At 44.7% G+C, this 17,370-nt stretch overlaps 6 protein-coding genes across 9 annotated transcripts; 3 read left to right on the top strand and 3 right to left on the bottom strand.

The window, feature by feature from the left end:
- The first annotated feature begins 355 nt into the window (after nucleotides 1-355).
- On the top strand, nucleotides 356-7,621 carry sxph (saxiphilin). The gene is made up of 17 exons (XM_060062650.1): nucleotides 356-638; nucleotides 1,124-1,287; nucleotides 1,500-1,599; nucleotides 1,994-2,170; nucleotides 2,436-2,598; nucleotides 2,677-2,741; nucleotides 2,864-3,021; nucleotides 3,155-3,341; nucleotides 3,571-3,719; nucleotides 4,669-4,759; nucleotides 4,876-4,923; nucleotides 5,072-5,254; nucleotides 5,595-5,742; nucleotides 5,825-5,907; nucleotides 6,481-6,665; nucleotides 7,000-7,186; nucleotides 7,276-7,621. The coding sequence occupies exons 1-17, from the start codon at nucleotides 584-586 to the stop codon at nucleotides 7,317-7,319; spliced, it is 2,187 nt and encodes a 728-aa protein (XP_059918633.1). The 5' UTR covers nucleotides 356-583; the 3' UTR covers nucleotides 7,320-7,621.
- Nucleotides 7,622-7,770: 149 nt separating this feature from the next.
- sirt4 (sirtuin 4) lies at nucleotides 7,771-11,118 on the top strand. Of its 2 annotated transcripts, none has more exons than XM_060062662.1 (4): nucleotides 7,771-7,957; nucleotides 8,338-8,822; nucleotides 9,200-9,494; nucleotides 9,578-11,118. In XM_060062662.1, the coding sequence occupies exons 2-4, from the start codon at nucleotides 8,338-8,340 to the stop codon at nucleotides 9,728-9,730; spliced, it is 933 nt and encodes a 310-aa protein (XP_059918645.1). In that variant the 5' UTR covers nucleotides 7,771-7,957; the 3' UTR covers nucleotides 9,731-11,118. The 2 variants fall into 2 exon arrangements, with proteins under 2 accessions (XP_059918645.1, XP_059918652.1); XM_060062669.1 differs by lacking the exon at nucleotides 7,771-7,957 and adding an exon at nucleotides 8,144-8,239.
- On the bottom strand, nucleotides 10,111-10,978 carry c1h1orf74 (chromosome 1 C1orf74 homolog). Its single transcript, XM_060062682.1, has one exon. The coding sequence runs from the start codon at nucleotides 10,976-10,978 to the stop codon at nucleotides 10,187-10,189; it is 792 nt and encodes a 263-aa protein (XP_059918665.1). The 3' UTR covers nucleotides 10,111-10,186.
- Nucleotides 10,111-11,944, bottom strand: tomm6 (translocase of outer mitochondrial membrane 6 homolog (yeast)). Its single transcript, XM_060062735.1, has 3 exons — nucleotides 11,784-11,944; nucleotides 11,426-11,549; nucleotides 10,111-11,283 (listed from the first exon to the last, which is right to left on the bottom strand). Exons 1-2 carry the CDS (start codon nucleotides 11,885-11,887, stop codon nucleotides 11,453-11,455), a joined length of 201 nt encoding a protein of 66 aa, XP_059918718.1. The 5' UTR covers nucleotides 11,888-11,944; the 3' UTR covers nucleotides 10,111-11,283; nucleotides 11,426-11,452.
- A 56-nt stretch (nucleotides 11,945-12,000) lies between these two features.
- On the top strand, nucleotides 12,001-15,137 carry LOC132465857 (ubiquinol-cytochrome-c reductase complex assembly factor 2). The gene is made up of 4 exons (XM_060062722.1): nucleotides 12,001-12,247; nucleotides 12,399-12,473; nucleotides 12,841-12,907; nucleotides 14,876-15,137. The coding sequence occupies exons 1-4, from the start codon at nucleotides 12,110-12,112 to the stop codon at nucleotides 14,992-14,994; spliced, it is 399 nt and encodes a 132-aa protein (XP_059918705.1). The 5' UTR covers nucleotides 12,001-12,109; the 3' UTR covers nucleotides 14,995-15,137.
- Nucleotides 15,138-16,038: 901 nt separating this feature from the next.
- On the bottom strand, nucleotides 16,039-17,370 carry tspo (translocator protein). 3 transcript variants are annotated; one of them, XM_060062701.1, is made up of 4 exons: nucleotides 17,129-17,370; nucleotides 16,701-16,872; nucleotides 16,447-16,585; nucleotides 16,039-16,337 (listed from the first exon to the last, which is right to left on the bottom strand). In XM_060062701.1, exons 2-4 carry the CDS (start codon nucleotides 16,868-16,870, stop codon nucleotides 16,164-16,166), a joined length of 483 nt encoding a protein of 160 aa, XP_059918684.1. In that variant the 5' UTR covers nucleotides 16,871-16,872; nucleotides 17,129-17,370; the 3' UTR covers nucleotides 16,039-16,163. The 3 variants fall into 3 exon arrangements, with proteins under 3 accessions (XP_059918684.1, XP_059918674.1, XP_059918694.1); XM_060062691.1 differs by having other exon boundaries at nucleotides 17,172-17,369; XM_060062711.1 differs by lacking the exon at nucleotides 17,129-17,370 and adding an exon at nucleotides 17,043-17,067.

Here is a 17,370-nt window from a genome sequence, read left to right as displayed (position 1 = left end):
ATTTTGTAATCATTTAAAAGGATGCTGCTTTGAACCTCTTGGTTGTTTTAAGTATAGAGTTTCTGACGGTTTACTATCATAGTTCTTCACAGACCAAATAGACTTACAGACCAAAAGATAAGAGGATAGATCCATGTTTGGATGAGTTTATTATTTGATGACATGTGTTTACAGGCTACAATGATAAGGTTAAATCTTTGCACAGAAATAGTTGCAGTGTAAAGGTTACATAATGCCACTTAAATACTTTTTGTATATTACTGGTTGTGAAATGGTCACCTTAAGCACACCCCCCACCCATGAAGGAAGCCCCACATTTTACCCTTCAGAGACATCAAACCTGCTTCAATGAGCGTACCACGTGACGGATGGTGTTAAATATCTTCCATATGTGCCTGGAAAAAAAAACAGCTTTCCTTTCATGTGGATCCCCCCTCACATGCTTTGGTATAATTTCCCTCCGTTACCACTGCCTGTTCCTATAGTCTGCATAAGGATCAGAGTTCTGACAGACAGCAGCACTGTGCTGGGATTACAATCTGGATTTAATATATCTGAAGATATCTGAGTGAACAAGGACACAATGCAAGTCCGTCATGCGGTTTTCCTCTTCCTCATGTGTCTGGTCTATATTAATGGTACGTTTGATCTTAACTTAATGTAATATTTTCCATTCTTACCAAGTATAATTATTGAGCTTTATAATGTTTGTTATAATATGTTCCTCTTTTGGGTTCAATAATTTCCCTGTATGTATTTATGTATTTTGCCAGCTGCTTATGATTGTTCTGGCATTTGTTCACGAGTTGATTTTAATGTCACTTTTCTACAATTGATTTTACATATTAACAAATACGGTTTTATTTTGTTATAGAAACCGTATTTAATGCTTAATTTGTCCAGCCCCAAGATTGCTTACCTTCCCTCCTCCCTTGCCCTCAGGGATAAGACCTAAGACCCCTTCAGACTAGAACTGCATTCTGAGGGCCATGAATACAGATTCACCTCACCGTAAAGTGTATTGAACGTGTATTAAGTTCCAAATGTTGTCTGATGAATGCATGACCATGCACACATCTTTGTTTCGGAATGAATGAACTAATGTTGTCTGGGGTGACCGCAGCCAAGAAGATGCGCTGGTGCACGGTGTCGGACCCGGAGCAGAGGAAGTGTGCAGAGCTCGCCAAAGCCCTGGTGGCCGTGCTGCCCCCCGCCGCCGTGGCCGCCTTCGCCAGGCTGTCCTGCGTCCGGGCCTACAGCACGGCCGACTGCATCGACAAGATCAGGGTGAGCCTCACAGGGGTGTCTCCTGTCCTGGGGGTTGAGGGGGTGGAAGGAGTCCCAGCTACAAGATGCTCCAGGATTCAAGGCTTTTCGAAAAACCAACGATACACAACCAGTGTTGGTTGCTTTTGTAATTATACACACACACACACACACACAAGCTACTCTTGTCAGTGCAAAGTAGGCTTTGAATCTGACACACACGCTGCTTTCAGGCAAACCGCGCAGACATCGTGACGCTGGACTCCGGGGAAGTTTACTCTGCAGTGAAGCAGTTCGGCCTCGTCGCCATCGCCAAGGAGATATACAGCGACGGTGGGTTACATTTCTGATCTTTTTACTGACATAGCCTTCAACAGTCTGCAAAATGACTGACTGTTCGTCGTGTGTGTGTGTATGTCTGTGTGTAAGTGTGAATGTCTGAGTGTGCTTGCGTGTGTGTGTGTGTGTGTGTGTGTGTGTGTGTGTGTGTGTGTGTGTGTGTGTGTGTGTGTGTGTGTGTGTGTGTGTGTGTGTGTGTGTGTGTGTGTGCGTTGTTCTGTGTGTGTCTCTGTGTGTGGGCATGTGCTAGTGCATGTGCGTGCATGTGTGTGTGTGTGTGTGTGCGTGCGCGTGCTTGCGTGTGTTCATGTGTGTATATGTGTGCGTGCATGCGTGCGTGCCTGTGTGTTTGCGTGTGTGTATTTGTGTGTGTGTGTGTGCGCTGCAGGAGGGTGCATCATGGCGGTGGCGGTGGTGAAGAACAGCTCCCTGGACGTGCGGTCGCTGAGGGGCGTGCGGAGCTGCCACAGCGGGGTGCGCTGGACGGCAGGATGGAGCCTTCCTCTCAGCTTCCTGCTCTCCCGCAACTACCTGACCTGGACCAAGGAGCAGCCACTTAGCAACGGTAGTCAACGCAGAGGCAGCCAAACACTCACCAGAACTAATCATGTTTAATGTTTATGTGTGGAGACGCGTGGATCCATCGCTACAACTCTGGGGCGTACAAATACATGTTCCGTGCTCGAAAAACGAATGAAGGAAAAAAATGAATAAAAAGTTGTACCAGAAATGTGCAAGTGTGTGTAGCAGTATCAAGACGGTGCCTCTGATCATCTGTTGGTATGTTTCCCTGATCTCCTTTGATGGGCGTTCCTCCTCCCCGGCTCCAGATGTGAGTACCTTCTTCAGTGCCAGTTGTGTTCCCGGCGCCGCCACGCTGGCGCCCTCTCTGTGCGCCGCGTGCCGAGGCCAGAAGTCGTACATCCGCCAACGCAACTACCACTGTGAGACGTCGCACAACGAGCCCTACTACAGCAACCACGGGGCGCTCAGGTCCGCCCGGTAACAGCATCCCATGACGTCACATGACCTGTACCTCGCATGTTGAATGATGTTGCCTCCCCTCCACAGATGTCTCCAGAGCGGGGCAGGCGACGTAGCCTTTGTGGATCACCTGGCTCTGGAGAGCATCGAAGGTGAAGTGTGTGCCCGGTGTTGCGTGGCTTGGCGGTGGTGTAACACACATTCCATCGATCGTCCAAACACATTAACACTGTGTTTATAGTTCCTCTAACTGAGACTGGTCTCCCCTTTCCAGAGAGCCAGAGGGAGGAGTTCAGCTTGCTGTGCACAGATGGGAGCCGTGCTCCTCTCAGCCACTTTGCCAAGTGCAACTTGGGCCGCGGTCCAGGTGGGGCCATGGTCACCAGACTAAACTACCGCAAGATTGCACGCAAATTCCTGACCACAGTTCAGGTCAAATATTTTGTTTGTATTGGGTTTCATTCAGTCCTCCTCAGTTTGTCTCTTGTCGCGCTCGGCGCCCCAGTGTCTCCTCTCCGTCTGCGCTCTGTCAGAGTAACGTCGGCTGTGTTCCCCGTGGGCTCAGATGTTGTTTGGCCAGCGGGGCAGAGAGAGGAGCCACTTCCCGCTCTTCAACTCCTCGGCCTTCGGGGAGCGTGACCTGCTGTTCACGGACGTGACGGAGAAGCTGGCCGTGCTGCCGGACGGCATGGACGTCAGCCAGGTGCTGGGCCTGGACTACGTGGCCCTGCTCAAGGGCCTCGGACACGAGGGTGCGGACATACCTCAGCTCAACCCCTGTTTATACAATATCTTTGGGGGCAGGACTTATATGTGTGTGTTCGTGTTTCTGTGTGTGTGTGTATGTGTGTGTGTGTGTGTGTGTGTGTGTGTGTGTGTGTGTGTGTGTGTGTGTGTGTGTGTGTGTGTGTGTGTGTGTGTGAGTGTATGTGTGTGTGTGTGGATCTGTGTGTGTGTTTGTGCGCGCGTGTGCATGTGAAGGAAGCTCGTTGGAGGACAGCGTTGTGCGTTGGTGTTGCATCAGCCTTGCAGAGCAGAAGAAGTGTGAGCAGTGGGCCCTCAGCATCAAGTCGGACCCCCTGGTGTGCGTCAAGGCCGCCTCCATGAGCGACTGCGTGGAGAAGATCAAGGCATGGCTTTAGTATCTATACATAACTGATGTATCACACAGTATATTGTATATCTATACACAAATTACTTATGTATCACACAGTACATTGTAAATCTATGAATACACTACCGTTCAAAAATGTGGGGTCACCCAGACAATTTCAACAGTTTTCAGATGTGCTAACATAATTGCACAAGAGTTTTCTAATCATCAATTAGCCTTTTAATACGATTAAATAATGTACCAGTAGAACACAGGACTGATGGTTGCTTGAAATGGGCCTCCGTACTCCCGTCGGGGAGACGTTACTGGAGCCTCAGGAGTTGAACCAGCAGGTTAAAAAATTGTTTCATAGCACCGTAGCGCTACTCAACACAAGGGCCCCGCCACTGCCCCTACCCCTGCCCTGCCCTGCCCCCCTCTCCTTTGAACACGGACTATGGACTATCAGAATATCTATGCACTTCAACAATGCACTTTACTTTATATGATCATGCTGCTTATATTTATGATATGGACTTTCATTACTCTATGCACTTTAATAATGGAATTGCATTCTGTGTCTTATGTATTTTTTTATTTAAGGACTGCCATAAGGTAAAGCACTTTTCGATGATGCACTACTGGTTAGATGTAAACTGCATTTCATTGTACTGGTTCTCCTTGCTCCTGCAATGACAAAAAAAATTGAATCTAATCTAATCTAATCTAATCTAATCTAATCTACACCTATGTAGAAATTCCATTGAAAAATGTGTGGTTTCCATCTAGAATGGTCCTTTACCACATTAACAATGTCTAGATTGTATTTCAGATTAATTTAATGCTATCTTCATTGAAAAAAACATTGCATTTCTTTCAAAAAGTAAGTAAATTTCTAAGTATACATGACTGAAGTACCACCCAGCAGTGGTTCATCCCTGGCGAGTGTTTCTGTTAACCAACCTGTTCTCACCGAACCGTCGCAGAGGGACGAGGTGGACGCAGTCTCGCTGGACGCCACGCATTCGTTCATCGCCGGGAAATGTGGTCTGGTTCCGGTAGTGACCGAGTATTATGGTATGGCTCCGTTATGGTGACGGCTCCACTTAACAGCCTTAATACACAAAGGTATTCATGCAGGGGTGGCTGAGTTTTGTTGACGTCTGCACTATTGTCTTGTTTCAATCTTCAAGGACGCAAATGTGTTTTGACTGAAGGGACAACCCACTTGGAGACGGACGGTAACCATTAGGTTCCCTGCTCACTCGTCTTTCTGTTTGTGAAGTTATATTCCATGTATTCCATTCCATTTCATACGTTGTATTTTCATTGGATTATGTTCTATTCTAATGGACCTCATTGGATGACGTGAATCCATTGGTTCCCCAGTGTTCCCCCCCGTGGTGGCGGTTGCTGTGGTAAAGCGCGCCACCAGGAACATCTTCATGGGGAACCTGGCGGGCCGGCGCTCCTGTCACGGTCATATGTACAGCCCGGCTGGCTGGCTCCTCCCCCACACACACAACATGAGCGTCGGGCACAACAACAGCTTCTCCTGCAACCCAAACAAAGGTAGCACACTGCTCTGAAGGCCCCACACCAATAAATGGTAAATGTTAAGCACACTGCATTTATACAGCGCTTTTCTAACCAGTGGCAACTCAAAGCGCAAACATTCCCTCATTTATGCACACATTCACAAACCGACGGCGGTGTCAGCCATGCAGGGCGACAGTTAGGGTCAGGGGTCACGCTCAGGAACACATAGACACTCAGCTACAAGGAGCCGGGGATCGAACTAGCAACCTCCCGGTTACCAGCCAACCTTCTCTACCTCCTGAGCCAAACGCCGGCAAATAGCGGTGCTGTTCAGCCGTGACTGCGTCTGCCTCCTCCTCTCCTGTCGTTTCAGCCTACAGCAGCGTGTTCTGGAAGGGCTGTCTTCCTGGCTCCCAGGGGAATCTGTGTAAAGTGTGCATGGGCGGCACGGGGGAGGCTGCCACCAAACGCTGTGCAGACAACCACAACGAGCGTTACTATGGCAATATCGGAGCATTGAGGTGAGCGTAGTGTCTTGCCTGTCGGTAGGTTTCTTGAGTTTTGACCTAGGTTCTCGCTGCTAGAATGTTCCTCTGCTTCCAGGTGTCTGGTGGGCGACGTCAGTGGAAAGAGTTATGGAGACGTGGCCTTCCTTGAGCAGGCCAACCTGGAGGCCAACATCCTCAGTGGGTGAAACCTAGAATCACACTGGGTTGTACTTGCTCTATTTCAGTGATTCTCAAGAGGTGGATGGAGGGCACTACCAGTGAGCCGCAGAGCATATGCCAAAGCTTAATCTTGAGAAAAAAATTAAGTAATATTTTAATGTAAATACTTTTTTAAATGGCTTACTTTTCACTGAGATTGGCCCCAATGGTCGAAGCTTTTTGTTCGTTCAATGTTTTTTACAGTACACAGAAGTATTGTTGATTACGGAAATATTGGTAATATGTACATATACTTTCTCGATTGTGACTTAAAAACAATGACATGTGAGAACTGAGGCTAAACCAGTCTCTGCTAAACTCAGAGACTCAATGTGTGTGTGTGTGTGTGTGTGTGTGTGTGTGTGTGTGTGTGTGTGTGTGTGTGTGTGTGTGTGTGTGTGTGTGTGTGTGTGTGTGTGTGTGTGTGTGTGCCCATGTGTATGCATATGTGTGCGTGCGTGCGTGTGATTGTGTGTGATTTCATGCGTGCCCATGTGTATGTGTGTGCGTGAATGACTGCGTGTGTGCCCATGTGTTTGTGCTCTCCTCCAGGTCTGAGGCTGACGGGCTGGTCAGAGGGGTGGCAGCCTGCAGACTTTGAGCTGTTGTGCCCGGACGGGAGCCGGGCTCTGCTGTCCGACTGGGAGAGCTGTAACCTAGGAGACGTCCCCCCCAACACGGTCATGACCCGACCGGTGCTCGCGGCCCGAGTCTACGACTTCCTCATGAAGTCACAGGTTGAGTTACTACCACACCAGTTGGATGAACCTCCGACGGTTCACACTACAGACACCCATTCAACACACACAAAAAAGTACTTAGTTGGGTAGCATCTTTCCCTAGCTTTCTCTGTTGTGTATAGGGAAGAGATTAACCTAGCGATTGTTAGTGCCTGGCACTTGTTTCTATGAACATCCTTACTGTACCGACGGATATAGATTGTTTCTCCTTCTTCTGAAAAATGCACTTAATGTAAGTCGCTTTGGATAAAAGCAACTGCTTGATGCCCTTAATGTTAACATTTTTATTATAATCACGTGAGTTTGTTTTGCGCATTTCTCTTCCTTGAAGGAAACTCTGTCAGCCAGCGCAGACGCAGACTTCCAGCTCTTTGAGTCCCAGCAGTTTGGTGAGAGCGACCTGCTGTTCAAAGATGTGACCCAATGCCTCGTCCACACGAGTCACTTGGACTATCGCACCATCCTCGGGGAAGAGTTCTACACACAGGCAGACTATGTATTCAACTGTACACATTCTGGTGAGAATGCAATCCATGTGGTTTATTTCAGCTGATGATTCAATTCACTAGATGGACATCATCTTTGAATACAATGTTCCCTATGACAGATATTCTGGAGTTTTGTGACCAGGACGTGTGCAGCATCTTCTAATGGAAGGAGAAAGCACCTTATCTACCTGTCCCACTCAGCTAAAGGAACCTACATATAGATATTGGGTCAACAGAAATGTTTGAGTGTTTTCTACAAACTATTTTTGCAATGGTTAGCAATATGGTGGCTAAGTTAATGGATAATCAATCGATAATATTGATAAATATATGCGCATTTACCATGTCTCAAACCACATTTTCAAAAATAAATCATTTAAGTGCTCCCAACTGCTTTATTAAAACAATATAGTAAATTATTTTTGTATGATTTTACTGTAAGAATTAAAATTGATATAATTGCAATTTTTCTGTATTATGACATATTTATTATGAGTTACTTTGTTTTTATTATATATAATACTAGCATCGAAGGATACAAGTATGAAATACATTCGAACATGGGTTAACGTATGGACTACAATTCCCATTTGTAGTCCATAGGGCCCTTGTACTTCCTGGTCTGTGTGGTGGTCATTTAAGTAGTACTTCCGGGTGTCTCTGTCATGTCCTTCCCATAATAACATTGTATAATGGTTCCTCCAGGTTCCTCCAAGTCCGACATTATAAGTAGTTCTATTCTAGATGTGGTGTGTCCCTCGTCCATGGTGTATGCTGTAGCGTTTCATAACCCATGCTAAGGTAACTAACTAATACATAAATCTCAATCAAATCTCGCCTGCTCAACACAAATCTCAATTGAATGTTTCATGTTATTGTACCGTTATTTACCTATTTTTTTTTTTTTACATGATTTTACTGTAATATAATTGCAAGTTTTCTGTATTATGCCTTGTATTTTAAGTTACTTTTCTTTTTTTATTATATATAAGAATACCATGGCTGGATCCAAAGTACAGATCAACTCACTAACTTGGCGTTGCCTCATATTAGTTCAGCCAGTGTATAGGTTTATTCTAAAAGGTATTCTCCAAAACCTTTTATATTTGCTATTTTTTTATATGAATATGTGCTGATCTTTGAGTTGATTAGTAACCTATTGTGCATCCATTTCTTTCCAGATGTCTCTGCCATGGAGGGTATTCAGAAAAGCATCACCTGGATTAAGGTCAATCTCAGTTTCTGCAAACCTTCTGATGAACTTTGTCCCTTCTACTAGCAGCATTGATGCCAATTTAGTGGACAGATTACAACATTTTGTGTCCCAGGCCAGTCGTCTGTTCGTCATCAGTGGTGCAGGTCTCTCTACTGAGTCAGGGATCCCGGACTATCGATCCGAGGGTGTGGGCCTTTACGCCCGCACTGACCGACGCCCCATGCAATACAAGGAGTTTGTTGGCAGTGCCACGTCTCGACAACGCTACTGGGCCAGGAACTACGTAGGCTGGCCCCAGTTCTCCAGTCACAAACCCAACGCAGCCCACAGGACCCTGCGGCGGTGGGAAGAGGCTGGGAAGCTGCACTGGCTCGTCACTCAGAACGTGGACTCTCTTCACTCCAAGGCCGGGCAGAGGAGACTGACCGAGCTCCATGGCTGTGCTCACAGGTACACATGACAGTCCGTCACACGTGGTGTTTATCATGGGTCAACATACTAGAACATTATTTAATCTTCAGTCTAAAGTTAAGTTGAAGGACATCTTGTAAACTCTATATGTATATATAACAGGTGCTGAGGTGCATCTCAATGTAACACGCCAACATTTGCATGTAAAAAATTAAATAAATTATTCAAATATTCTGAGATACAGAATCTTGGGTTTTCATGAGCTGTAACTGTCATAATCATCAAGATTAATAAAAAGAAAGGCTTTAAATATTTCATTGTTGGTGGAATTAATCTATGTACGAGTTTCAATTTTTGAAACTAATTAACTTTTCATCAATATTCAAATTCACTGAGGTGTGTGTCTGTATCTATAGGGTGATATGTCTCGGCTGTGGCACAGTCTCGCTGAGGGAAGAGCTCCAGAGGCGATTCGAGGCCCTGAACCCCGAGTGGAGAGCGCAGACGTTGGGTGTGGCTCCTGACGGAGACGTGTTCTTGGAGGACGAGCAGGTCCTCCACTTCAGAGTCCCTTCCTGCACCGCCTGCAGCGGTACCCTGAAGCCCGAGGTGACCTTCTTTGGGGACAATGTGAGCAAAGCCACGGTACAGCTGGTGCACGACAGACTGGCCGAGTCCGATGCCATGCTCGTCACTGGGTCCTCGCTGCAGGTGAGCTTTCAGAACAATATCTACCTTTTTAAATATTTTATATTTTAGTCGACTGATGGTATTTTCCCCTTTTTGTTTCCCAGGTTTATTCTGGATACCGGTTCTTGCTGGCAGCAAAGGAGAGGTGCATTCCGATCGCCATCCTGAACATTGGGCCGACGCGGGCGGACCACTTGGCAGAGCTCAAAGTCAGCGCTCGCTGTGGCGAAGTGCTGTCAGTTCTGCAGCCTCATTGACACATGACCCCAACATGGACTCAAACCTTTAATTAGGTCAACAGGTTTTGAAAGTGGACAAAGTGGCGACACAACCAAGTGGGGAATCTTTATTAATTGGTTGGTCTTGCAAGTTTTCCTTTTTCACAATGAAGACATACCAACACTCGTAGGCTAAATGATTAGGTTGTTTGTAATTACATGAAAAAAATAATTCAGGTTGAATGTGTATCAAATGAAGGTATTCATTATGCTGCAGTGTTATAAGTTTCCTCTACACAATCTTCCATGATGAGTGAAGTGGTTGGGTTAGTCACATTGAAAAAATAAATAATTCAATCTCCCATTCTGCAGGATTGTGATTCCACTAATGAATAAATCTTTCAAATAATTACAAAGCATTTTGTTTTGAGATTGTTTATTCACGACTGTAAACCTAGTTTAAATTTCAGTAAAGCTGTAACATCAGTGGTGGCTTTAAAGACAGACCGAACGCAACGTAACATGAGATTGCGTTATACTAAGATTACTTAGAACGGATTGCTGTTGAAATCTTTCAGTTAGTCCCCGGCTCCAGTGGTCCAGGCTGGCCTGAGTCTCGTTGTGCAGGAGAGCTGGGGTGCTGAAGGAATAAAGGCAACACGCATGTCCTGCAGTTTCTGTTTGCCATGAAACTGAAGCTTTAAACACCATCAAATGAGTCATTGCCAGGCAGTTCTCAAAGCTTTTGCCCTGATCAAACCAGTACGTACACGGAAAGCCCAGTAGAATCCCAAAGAGGGTGCACAAGTTCCACTTTCCAGCTTCATCTCCCACTAAGAGAGGCTGGTCTTTTTTGGTTGACTGTACGTGTGTTTGTAAAACTGACATTAACTCTTGCAGCATGCTCCTCAGATCTCCGCTCAGCGGCTCGGTAATATGTGGCTTTTCCAATGTGTGACTGACATCAATCACTGACACATAACTACTAATAAGCAGCTGCTTGAGGTGTTCCATCATCATATCTGGATTAACAATAAGGACATTGCCATTAATGTCCACCGTGATAAGAGACTTGGACACCAAACTGTTAGATTGCAGTGTACACAAGTACTGCTGTACTTGATCTGCGGTAGCACAGTTGATGTCATAAAGCAGGGCTGGTTTTAAGCCCAAATCAACAGCCAAGACCTGAACACCTAATTCTATACTCAGAGACCCAAAAATCGACTTCTTTCCAACAGATAACCATTTGCATGCAGCCACAGAAAAAGGCCTTTCATTAGACATTACGCATATCAAATTAGTTGTTTTTTTTAAAGCTAAAAGATGCTTCGCCGCCAATACAGGAATGTTTTAACAATACTGTTTAATATTAAAAAAAAAAAAGCCACTCATTTATTTTTAAATATACAATCAACAAATAGAAATGCAAATTAAATCATTGTTGGTTGAACTAAAGATAAGTTCCAGAGACATACAATAACAAGTGTTACAATACTAAAACCACGTCTAATTATGTATTGTTTTTGTTCATCGTTAATGCAAGAACATTATTTCCCGATTTTTTGCTGATTCCATTTGTTCCACGGCACCTAAGGAAGGAAGATGTTTAAACATGTTATGTAACATTTTTTAAGTATTAAACCTTACCATGGGTTGAATTGCATGTATATTGTATGTTTGATTATTTGGTGTAACCACATTGTCTTGAATCAGTATAATGATGCTACTTACGCAGTCCTCCTGGTTATGTGTGCTGAACTAAACTGGAGGCTGAGGGGACATCAGATCAAAATCTGACAGATTCCTGGCGACCCAAACACCGGCTGCAAACAACCCAAAATTGACCAGCAGATTCCTGTATGTGGGGAACATTAAAATGGGAACACGTTACGACTTGCTTAACGACAGTGCCCATATATCTGTGTACAAGCATGGGAAGATCCCCGACACCACAGATCAAGGGTAGAACTGACAGAGGACATGCCTGGCGTGGCTAGCTAAGGAGCTAAGCTAAGCTAAGCTAAGCTACTACCTTCAGCTGTAATGCAGCCCATCGGAAACAAGAATTACGCTTTCTTCAGAACCTCACCTTCGGAAATCGTTTCTGTCTGTTGCGAATCGACACGCTGTAGAGACCCATTCAACAACCGCCGACGGTCCCGAAGGTCCTTTTTTGTTCGCTCCACTACTCATCTTGCCCTGCGTCCCAAAGTTAAACCCAAACAGCGGAACAGATGTCTGTATGTAGTAGCAGCGGAAGGATTTAGCTGCAGCACAAATACGGAACGAATAGCAGCGGAAGGATCTAGCCGTAGCACAAATACGGACAGCGCAGAGGCTCAAACCGAGGGCGCTGCTTCCATTGATGTTTGACAACAACGGTCACTTCAAGGCCAATTATTTTCAGTTACAAAAATGTCTGCAACTCGCTATCGGCGGTTCTTGAAGCTGTGTGAGGAATGGCCGATGGATGAATTCAAAAAGGGCCGTGATTTGGGAACCTTTTTGCGACAGAGAGTCGCTCTGGCGTTCCGCGAAGGAGAAAACACTCAGGTAGAGTCCTGAGACCCCTCCAATGGGGTTGGATAACTATTCAACCCTGGGTTCTGCACTATCAGTATAAGGTGTTACTATGTTGGTGTGAAATGATGCGTGTGATCTAAATGTGACTTTTAAATTATTACTTTTTTGTATTTCCTTTCAGATCTCGGACCCTGAGAAGTGTGATCAGATGTATGAGAGTCTGGCTCGGATCAACAGTAATGTGTACAGAGAACGGGTCAGTGCTGCTCTACACCCAGAGGAGGGTTCTTACTGGGAGAGGGGCATCGAAAAGAACCACTAACCTCTTGCATTAAAGCACATATGCCCATATTACATTATTATCTAGCCATGAACAGTTGGCAAATTAATACAAACTATTTGTTAAAGATGAAGATTAAATCAATACACAAAAGCTAAAATGTCCTGTTTAATTAACAATAAAATGCTATGGCTGTAAAGCTTTGTCTTCACCCCACCCCGGTTTAAATCATCAAATCAATGTCAATAAACATGATGTTGTGGAAATAATGGGTGCATTTACTGATAAAATATTCAAATACTTTCAACCCTTCATCGTCATCCCTTTGTTTTAATCCTAACAGTTCCCCCGTGTAATGGACACCAGCTTCACTGGGGTGACCGTGGAAGAATGTAAAGTGCTTTTATCAGGTATGGATCCATGTCTATTCATTTGTGTGTATATTAGGGCTGTAACGATACACCAACTCACGATTCGGTTTGCATCACGATTTTTGACCCACGGTTCGATACATCCCACGATTTTTTTTAATTTGGAAAGCATTTTATTTCACACTTTTCTAACAATTAACTTAAAGTAACATTTAATAACAAATAATTTGGAACACTGAACTGATTTGAACGGAAAGAATACTACTAAAGTGTAGCTAAATAAATAACCAGAGATTGCAGTTGGAGGATGCTTGCAGGTAGGCAAAAACCCTCAACTAGTTTGGTGGTTTAGTCAAATAACCTATTAGCGCTTCTTATTAAGCTATTTAGCTTAAATAATGACATAATCATGCCGTATAGAACATGTTTAATAGCCTAACTTTCAAATAGATGGGAAAAAACATGACATGAACGTCGCAATAACGAGGCATAGGGTTACGAGTAGCGTATGTGTGTGCGCGAGAATGGCAGTGTGCGTATTTTGTTTAACCTTTATTTTTCCAGATAAAACATTAAGAACAGTTTTTTATTTACAATGTTGATCTGGTCCAAGAGGCCCAGATGTGTGTGTGTGAGTGACGTCAGCGAGTGAGTGGACGAGCGAGGAGAGCGAGCGGTAGGGTGTGTGTCTAGTGAAGAAACGAACGAGTCCGGTAGAATAAATTACCCACCCTGTCAATAATCGGTGGCCGCTTCATTCCGACCTACAAGCAGACCAACTGCCGGTGAAATCACACAAAACAATAGAGACAAGGATCACACGGGCTATTTTTTTCGCGCATGGCCCACTCTGGATAAATGTTGTTCATATCGCATATAGGGCTGGGCGATATGACGATATCATACCGTGGACGATATGAAAGTGTCTCCCGGGAGAGATTTGGCCATATCGTTTATACCGAGAGAAAGAAAAAAAAAATGGCGGTGGATGGAACTGCAGTTAACTGCAGTTGCGCCACAACGGGGCCCTGCAGCAGAGTGCTTAGCTGTAAGACATTTAACTATTCCCAGAAGAAGAAACTTCACCAGCCAATGTGCTTTCAGGTAACGTAACCTGCACATAATTTGAGGTGAGGAAGGCAGGAATCATGGCGCAGTTAATGACAGATTGTTCGCTACTTACTCCTTTGTAAGCATGGAAATTCAAGTTCAAAATAAAAGAAAAAACGGATCAAATGTGAAGTATGGTTATTTTAAGCCATTTATTATTTTAATTTACTTCAAAAATACCATATCGTGATATAAGATTTTGTCCATATCGCCCAGCCCTAATCAGGACTTTGACGGCTGTGGAGAAATGCAATCCTCCAGCCACGGAGAGCTGTCATCACAGAGAGGGCATCTTGTCGCAGACTTACGGCATAGATAAGGAGCGGTGTCAGCAGACTATTATTTAGACAAATTATTAGCAAATTTCAATCTGACATTTTGCCTGGAGAGTTAGATAGGGTGTATCGCGCTTCTGCCTTCTCACACCGCGAGACAGGTTCGTGGCTTTGAGTGTCGCGATTTCGGTTTCGATACGCGTATCGTTACAGCCCTGTATGTATGTATGTATGTATGTATGTATGTATGTATGTATGTATGTATGTATGTATGTATGTATGTATGTATGTACTCTCAAAACACAAGAATGTAAAAACCTGGGAGAAATCAACGGTTCCATCCGTCGTGGGTGGAATCCCGTCACCCATGAGGACCGGTCTCTCCGTAAGGAGCCACATGGCTGGGAGAGCCCCGAATGAGTGGAGAAGCAGGCTATTTAAGCCCTGCTTTTCCACCTGTTCCACAGTTGTTCTCCATGTCCTTAATTGGCCCGGGCCGGGTTGCCACTATATGTGTGTGCGTGTGGGGGGGGGGGGAATGTTTGTGTACATAATACATCGGTTTCTTTGATTAATTCATGTACCAGGCCTATTTGACGACCAACGTTGTCATTCTTTGTAGGGAGTATGCAGCAGATGCAGCAGATGGACGAGGAGAAGAAGGGTTTGTGGAAGACGTTAATACAGCGCTTCTCATCGAAGGCCCCAGAAGAGGCAGCGGAGAAGGCCTCCGAGAAATAGCCTGGTCCTTGCTTCTTTCGCTGCTAATTCAGCAATAAATAGAGTGCTTCATGGCATTGAAATCCAACCATGTTTAATGAAAAGGGTCATTCATTTATTCATGTGTAACTTAAAATAGTCAATAAAAAATATTTAAAGTCAAAGTATTTGCAGGTTTGGATGTGTGAATACAGAGTACACCTAAAGATGGAAGACCACTTACTAGTATAAAGTTGTTTTATTTTAAAACCACGCCCCCCACCCATATTCAATGAAGACAGCTGGGACTATGGCCTAACCAATGTTGTTAGAGTACTCTTACAGTAGATAAAAAATAAATACCTTAAAATGTATTCAGAAAAGTTTTTCTGCAGAGAAACATTACGAAATGGAAGCTTTCTCTGCAACCTGATATCGTTGTCAAACTACTTGTTTATAAAAAGACAATACTACCGACTCAACAACTGTTTGTTTTTAAGCCTATTTTTATTTTCAGTATTCTTAAATCCGATTGTAAGATCGATTTAAAATATAAAAAAACCTGTATGGAACTAATCGAATTAGAAGCTGCTAATGCCAATACGAAGCTTTAAATGTTTGATTAATGTTCATCCCATACTGGCCTTTGCTGCAGGCCATTTCGGCCAAAAAATATTTGACCCTTTTGGTGTGCGTCTCAGCGCCTCCTCAATCCCGCGGATGCCCACTTGGGGGCGGTACAGCCGCAATGGAGAAATAGTTTGACCCTGAATAATAGACGGGTCTCTGGACACAGCAGATAGGTACATCCATTCACTCTGCACATCCATTCACTCTGCACATAATCATTAAGAACATCTTAATTGAAAAAAACATTGGAAATTCCCAGAGAAAATGACCAGGTTCAATGAACAACTAAACCACGAAAGCCAAGTTTTTCGTTAATCAGTAAAGCTTTGAATTATGAGAGGGCAAATTCCTTCATTTAATTATACAGTCGATCTGCAGTCTTGGAGTCGTTGATATGAACCTACAGACAAACCTTAGCTACGCAACAGCATGCAAAATGAAGAAAGTCCAACAGAATCATCTCTGGGTAGCGTTTTATCATTACATTATCAGGCTTACAAGGAAGAAAATCTATCAAATGCTACCTATAAATGGATGACCATGCTGCAATCTCTAACGTGACCAGTAGTATCTGGTGCCTCCTATTCTCCTTTAGGGTCGGGATTGTCCTTCCAGATGCGATAGTTGAGACAGGTGGCCAGACACAGCCACGCCAGGTAGGGAGCCATGAGCAGAGTGGCAGGCCGGCTGATGGGGTACCAGGACAACATGGTCGCTCCGACCGTCCCAGTGAGAACCATAATCTCGTATAGCGCCTGGAATTAAAGACAAAAAAACGTTTGGATACCAAAGTCTAGCTCGGAAACATTCCCTCATCCCTATAATGTTCACAGTGGTTTATTTATAATTTTAAAATTGACTTACTAATTTCATTTTGTGTGCACCAAAGAATATAGGGGTCCATGCCCAGTTTAGAGCTAGCTGCAGTCCATACAGGCCCATAGGCACCATTGCATCCTCGGTCAGGCCGCCAAGTTCCTTATATATGAGGTAGGAAGCATACCTGAAGGTGATATACGAAACACGGTCAAGCAGGTGGATACAAGGGTTCACATTGTATAGCAGAGCTGCCTGCAGTGAATAATCAAAATACAAGCAGGGAATATACATAAACTGACCCCATTCCGGTGTACAGGCTGGTCCACACTATAGGGAAGGCGGCGTTGGGCGGACGCCAGGAGGGCTTCACCAGAGTGGGGTACCACGTCTTCACCTGGTGACGGGTCACGTAGCCTCCGTACAGCCCCCCGAGGTGAGGGAGGGCGGTCAACCCGATCGCCTGCCACATGTCTGGGGTCAAAACAGCCATGGTCAAGTCAAACCACCACAGATCGTCTACACTGAATATAAATTAACTATGTAGGACTGGGCGACATTATGTAGGCGTGTGTCATTTCAGAACCCGAACGCCTTCACATTAAGCAAGAGAATGGAGACTAAACTGAAAAATGGGAACTCACTGAACTGTTACCTAATCTGACGATAAAACGTCAGCAGGCAAACGGCAACAGGAAAAGACCGTTTTTATCTTATGCAAGTTGTTTACCTCGTGTCTTCACTTTATCCGTTGTGTAACGACTGCTGCTTACCGTTCACTATACGGACCCACGACGTCTGGCACCACAGGCGGAGATACACGACAGAAAACGAGCTGGGTTAAACTGAACTTTGACACTCTGTGGCTGGTTTAGTTTGACACTCGGTCGGTTTGGCTTATCTATCCGACCCAACGTCTCACATCAGGGAGTGTCCAATGCTGAAGGCTGTGCAGCCTTCAGCATACACTGT

Source organism: Gadus macrocephalus, chromosome 1 (assembly GCF_031168955.1).
Source record: "Gadus macrocephalus chromosome 1, ASM3116895v1".
Lineage (NCBI taxonomy): Eukaryota > Metazoa > Chordata > Actinopteri > Gadiformes > Gadidae > Gadus > Gadus macrocephalus.
Note: the sequence above shows the minus strand (reverse complement) of the source record. Positions and strands in the feature narration are given on the sequence as shown.

Bases quoted from the DNA above. Each gene is read 5' to 3' on its own strand.
- sxph (XM_060062650.1), top strand. From the start codon at position 584: ATGCAAGTCCGTCATGCGGTTTTCCTCTTCCTCATGTGTCTGGTCTAT. The intron at 5,255-5,594 runs GTAGCACACTGC...CTGTCGTTTCAG, and splicing joins CTCCTGCAACCCAAACAAAG to CCTACAGCAGCGTGTTCTGG. The intron at 5,908-6,480 runs GTGGGTGAAACC...GCTCTCCTCCAG, and splicing joins CCTGGAGGCCAACATCCTCA to GTCTGAGGCTGACGGGCTGG.
- c1h1orf74 (XM_060062682.1), bottom strand. From the start codon at position 10,978: ATGTCTAATGAAAGGCCTTTTTCTGTGGCTGCATGCAAATGGTTATCT.
- tspo (XM_060062701.1), bottom strand. From the start codon at position 16,870: ATGTGGCAGGCGATCGGGTTGACCGCCCTCCCTCACCTCGGGGGGCTG. The intron at 16,586-16,700 runs GTCAGTTTATGT...TATCACCTTCAG, and splicing joins AGCCTGTACACCGGAATGGG to GTATGCTTCCTACCTCATAT. The intron at 16,338-16,446 runs GTAAGTCAATTT...CTTTAATTCCAG, and splicing joins GTGCACACAAAATGAAATTA to GCGCTATACGAGATTATGGT.
- sirt4 (XM_060062662.1), top strand. From the start codon at position 8,338: ATGTCTCTGCCATGGAGGGTATTCAGAAAAGCATCACCTGGATTAAGG. The intron at 8,823-9,199 runs GTACACATGACA...CTGTATCTATAG, and splicing joins CTCCATGGCTGTGCTCACAG to GGTGATATGTCTCGGCTGTG. The intron at 9,495-9,577 runs GTGAGCTTTCAG...TTTGTTTCCCAG, and splicing joins TCACTGGGTCCTCGCTGCAG to GTTTATTCTGGATACCGGTT.
- tomm6 (XM_060062735.1), bottom strand. From the start codon at position 11,887: ATGAGTAGTGGAGCGAACAAAAAAGGACCTTCGGGACCGTCGGCGGTT. The intron at 11,550-11,783 runs GTGAGGTTCTGA...CCCCACATACAG, and splicing joins GACAGAAACGATTTCCGAAG to GAATCTGCTGGTCAATTTTG.
- LOC132465857 (XM_060062722.1), top strand. From the start codon at position 12,110: ATGTCTGCAACTCGCTATCGGCGGTTCTTGAAGCTGTGTGAGGAATGG. The intron at 12,248-12,398 runs GTAGAGTCCTGA...ATTTCCTTTCAG, and splicing joins GCGAAGGAGAAAACACTCAG to ATCTCGGACCCTGAGAAGTG. The intron at 12,474-12,840 runs GTCAGTGCTGCT...TAATCCTAACAG, and splicing joins GTAATGTGTACAGAGAACGG to TTCCCCCGTGTAATGGACAC.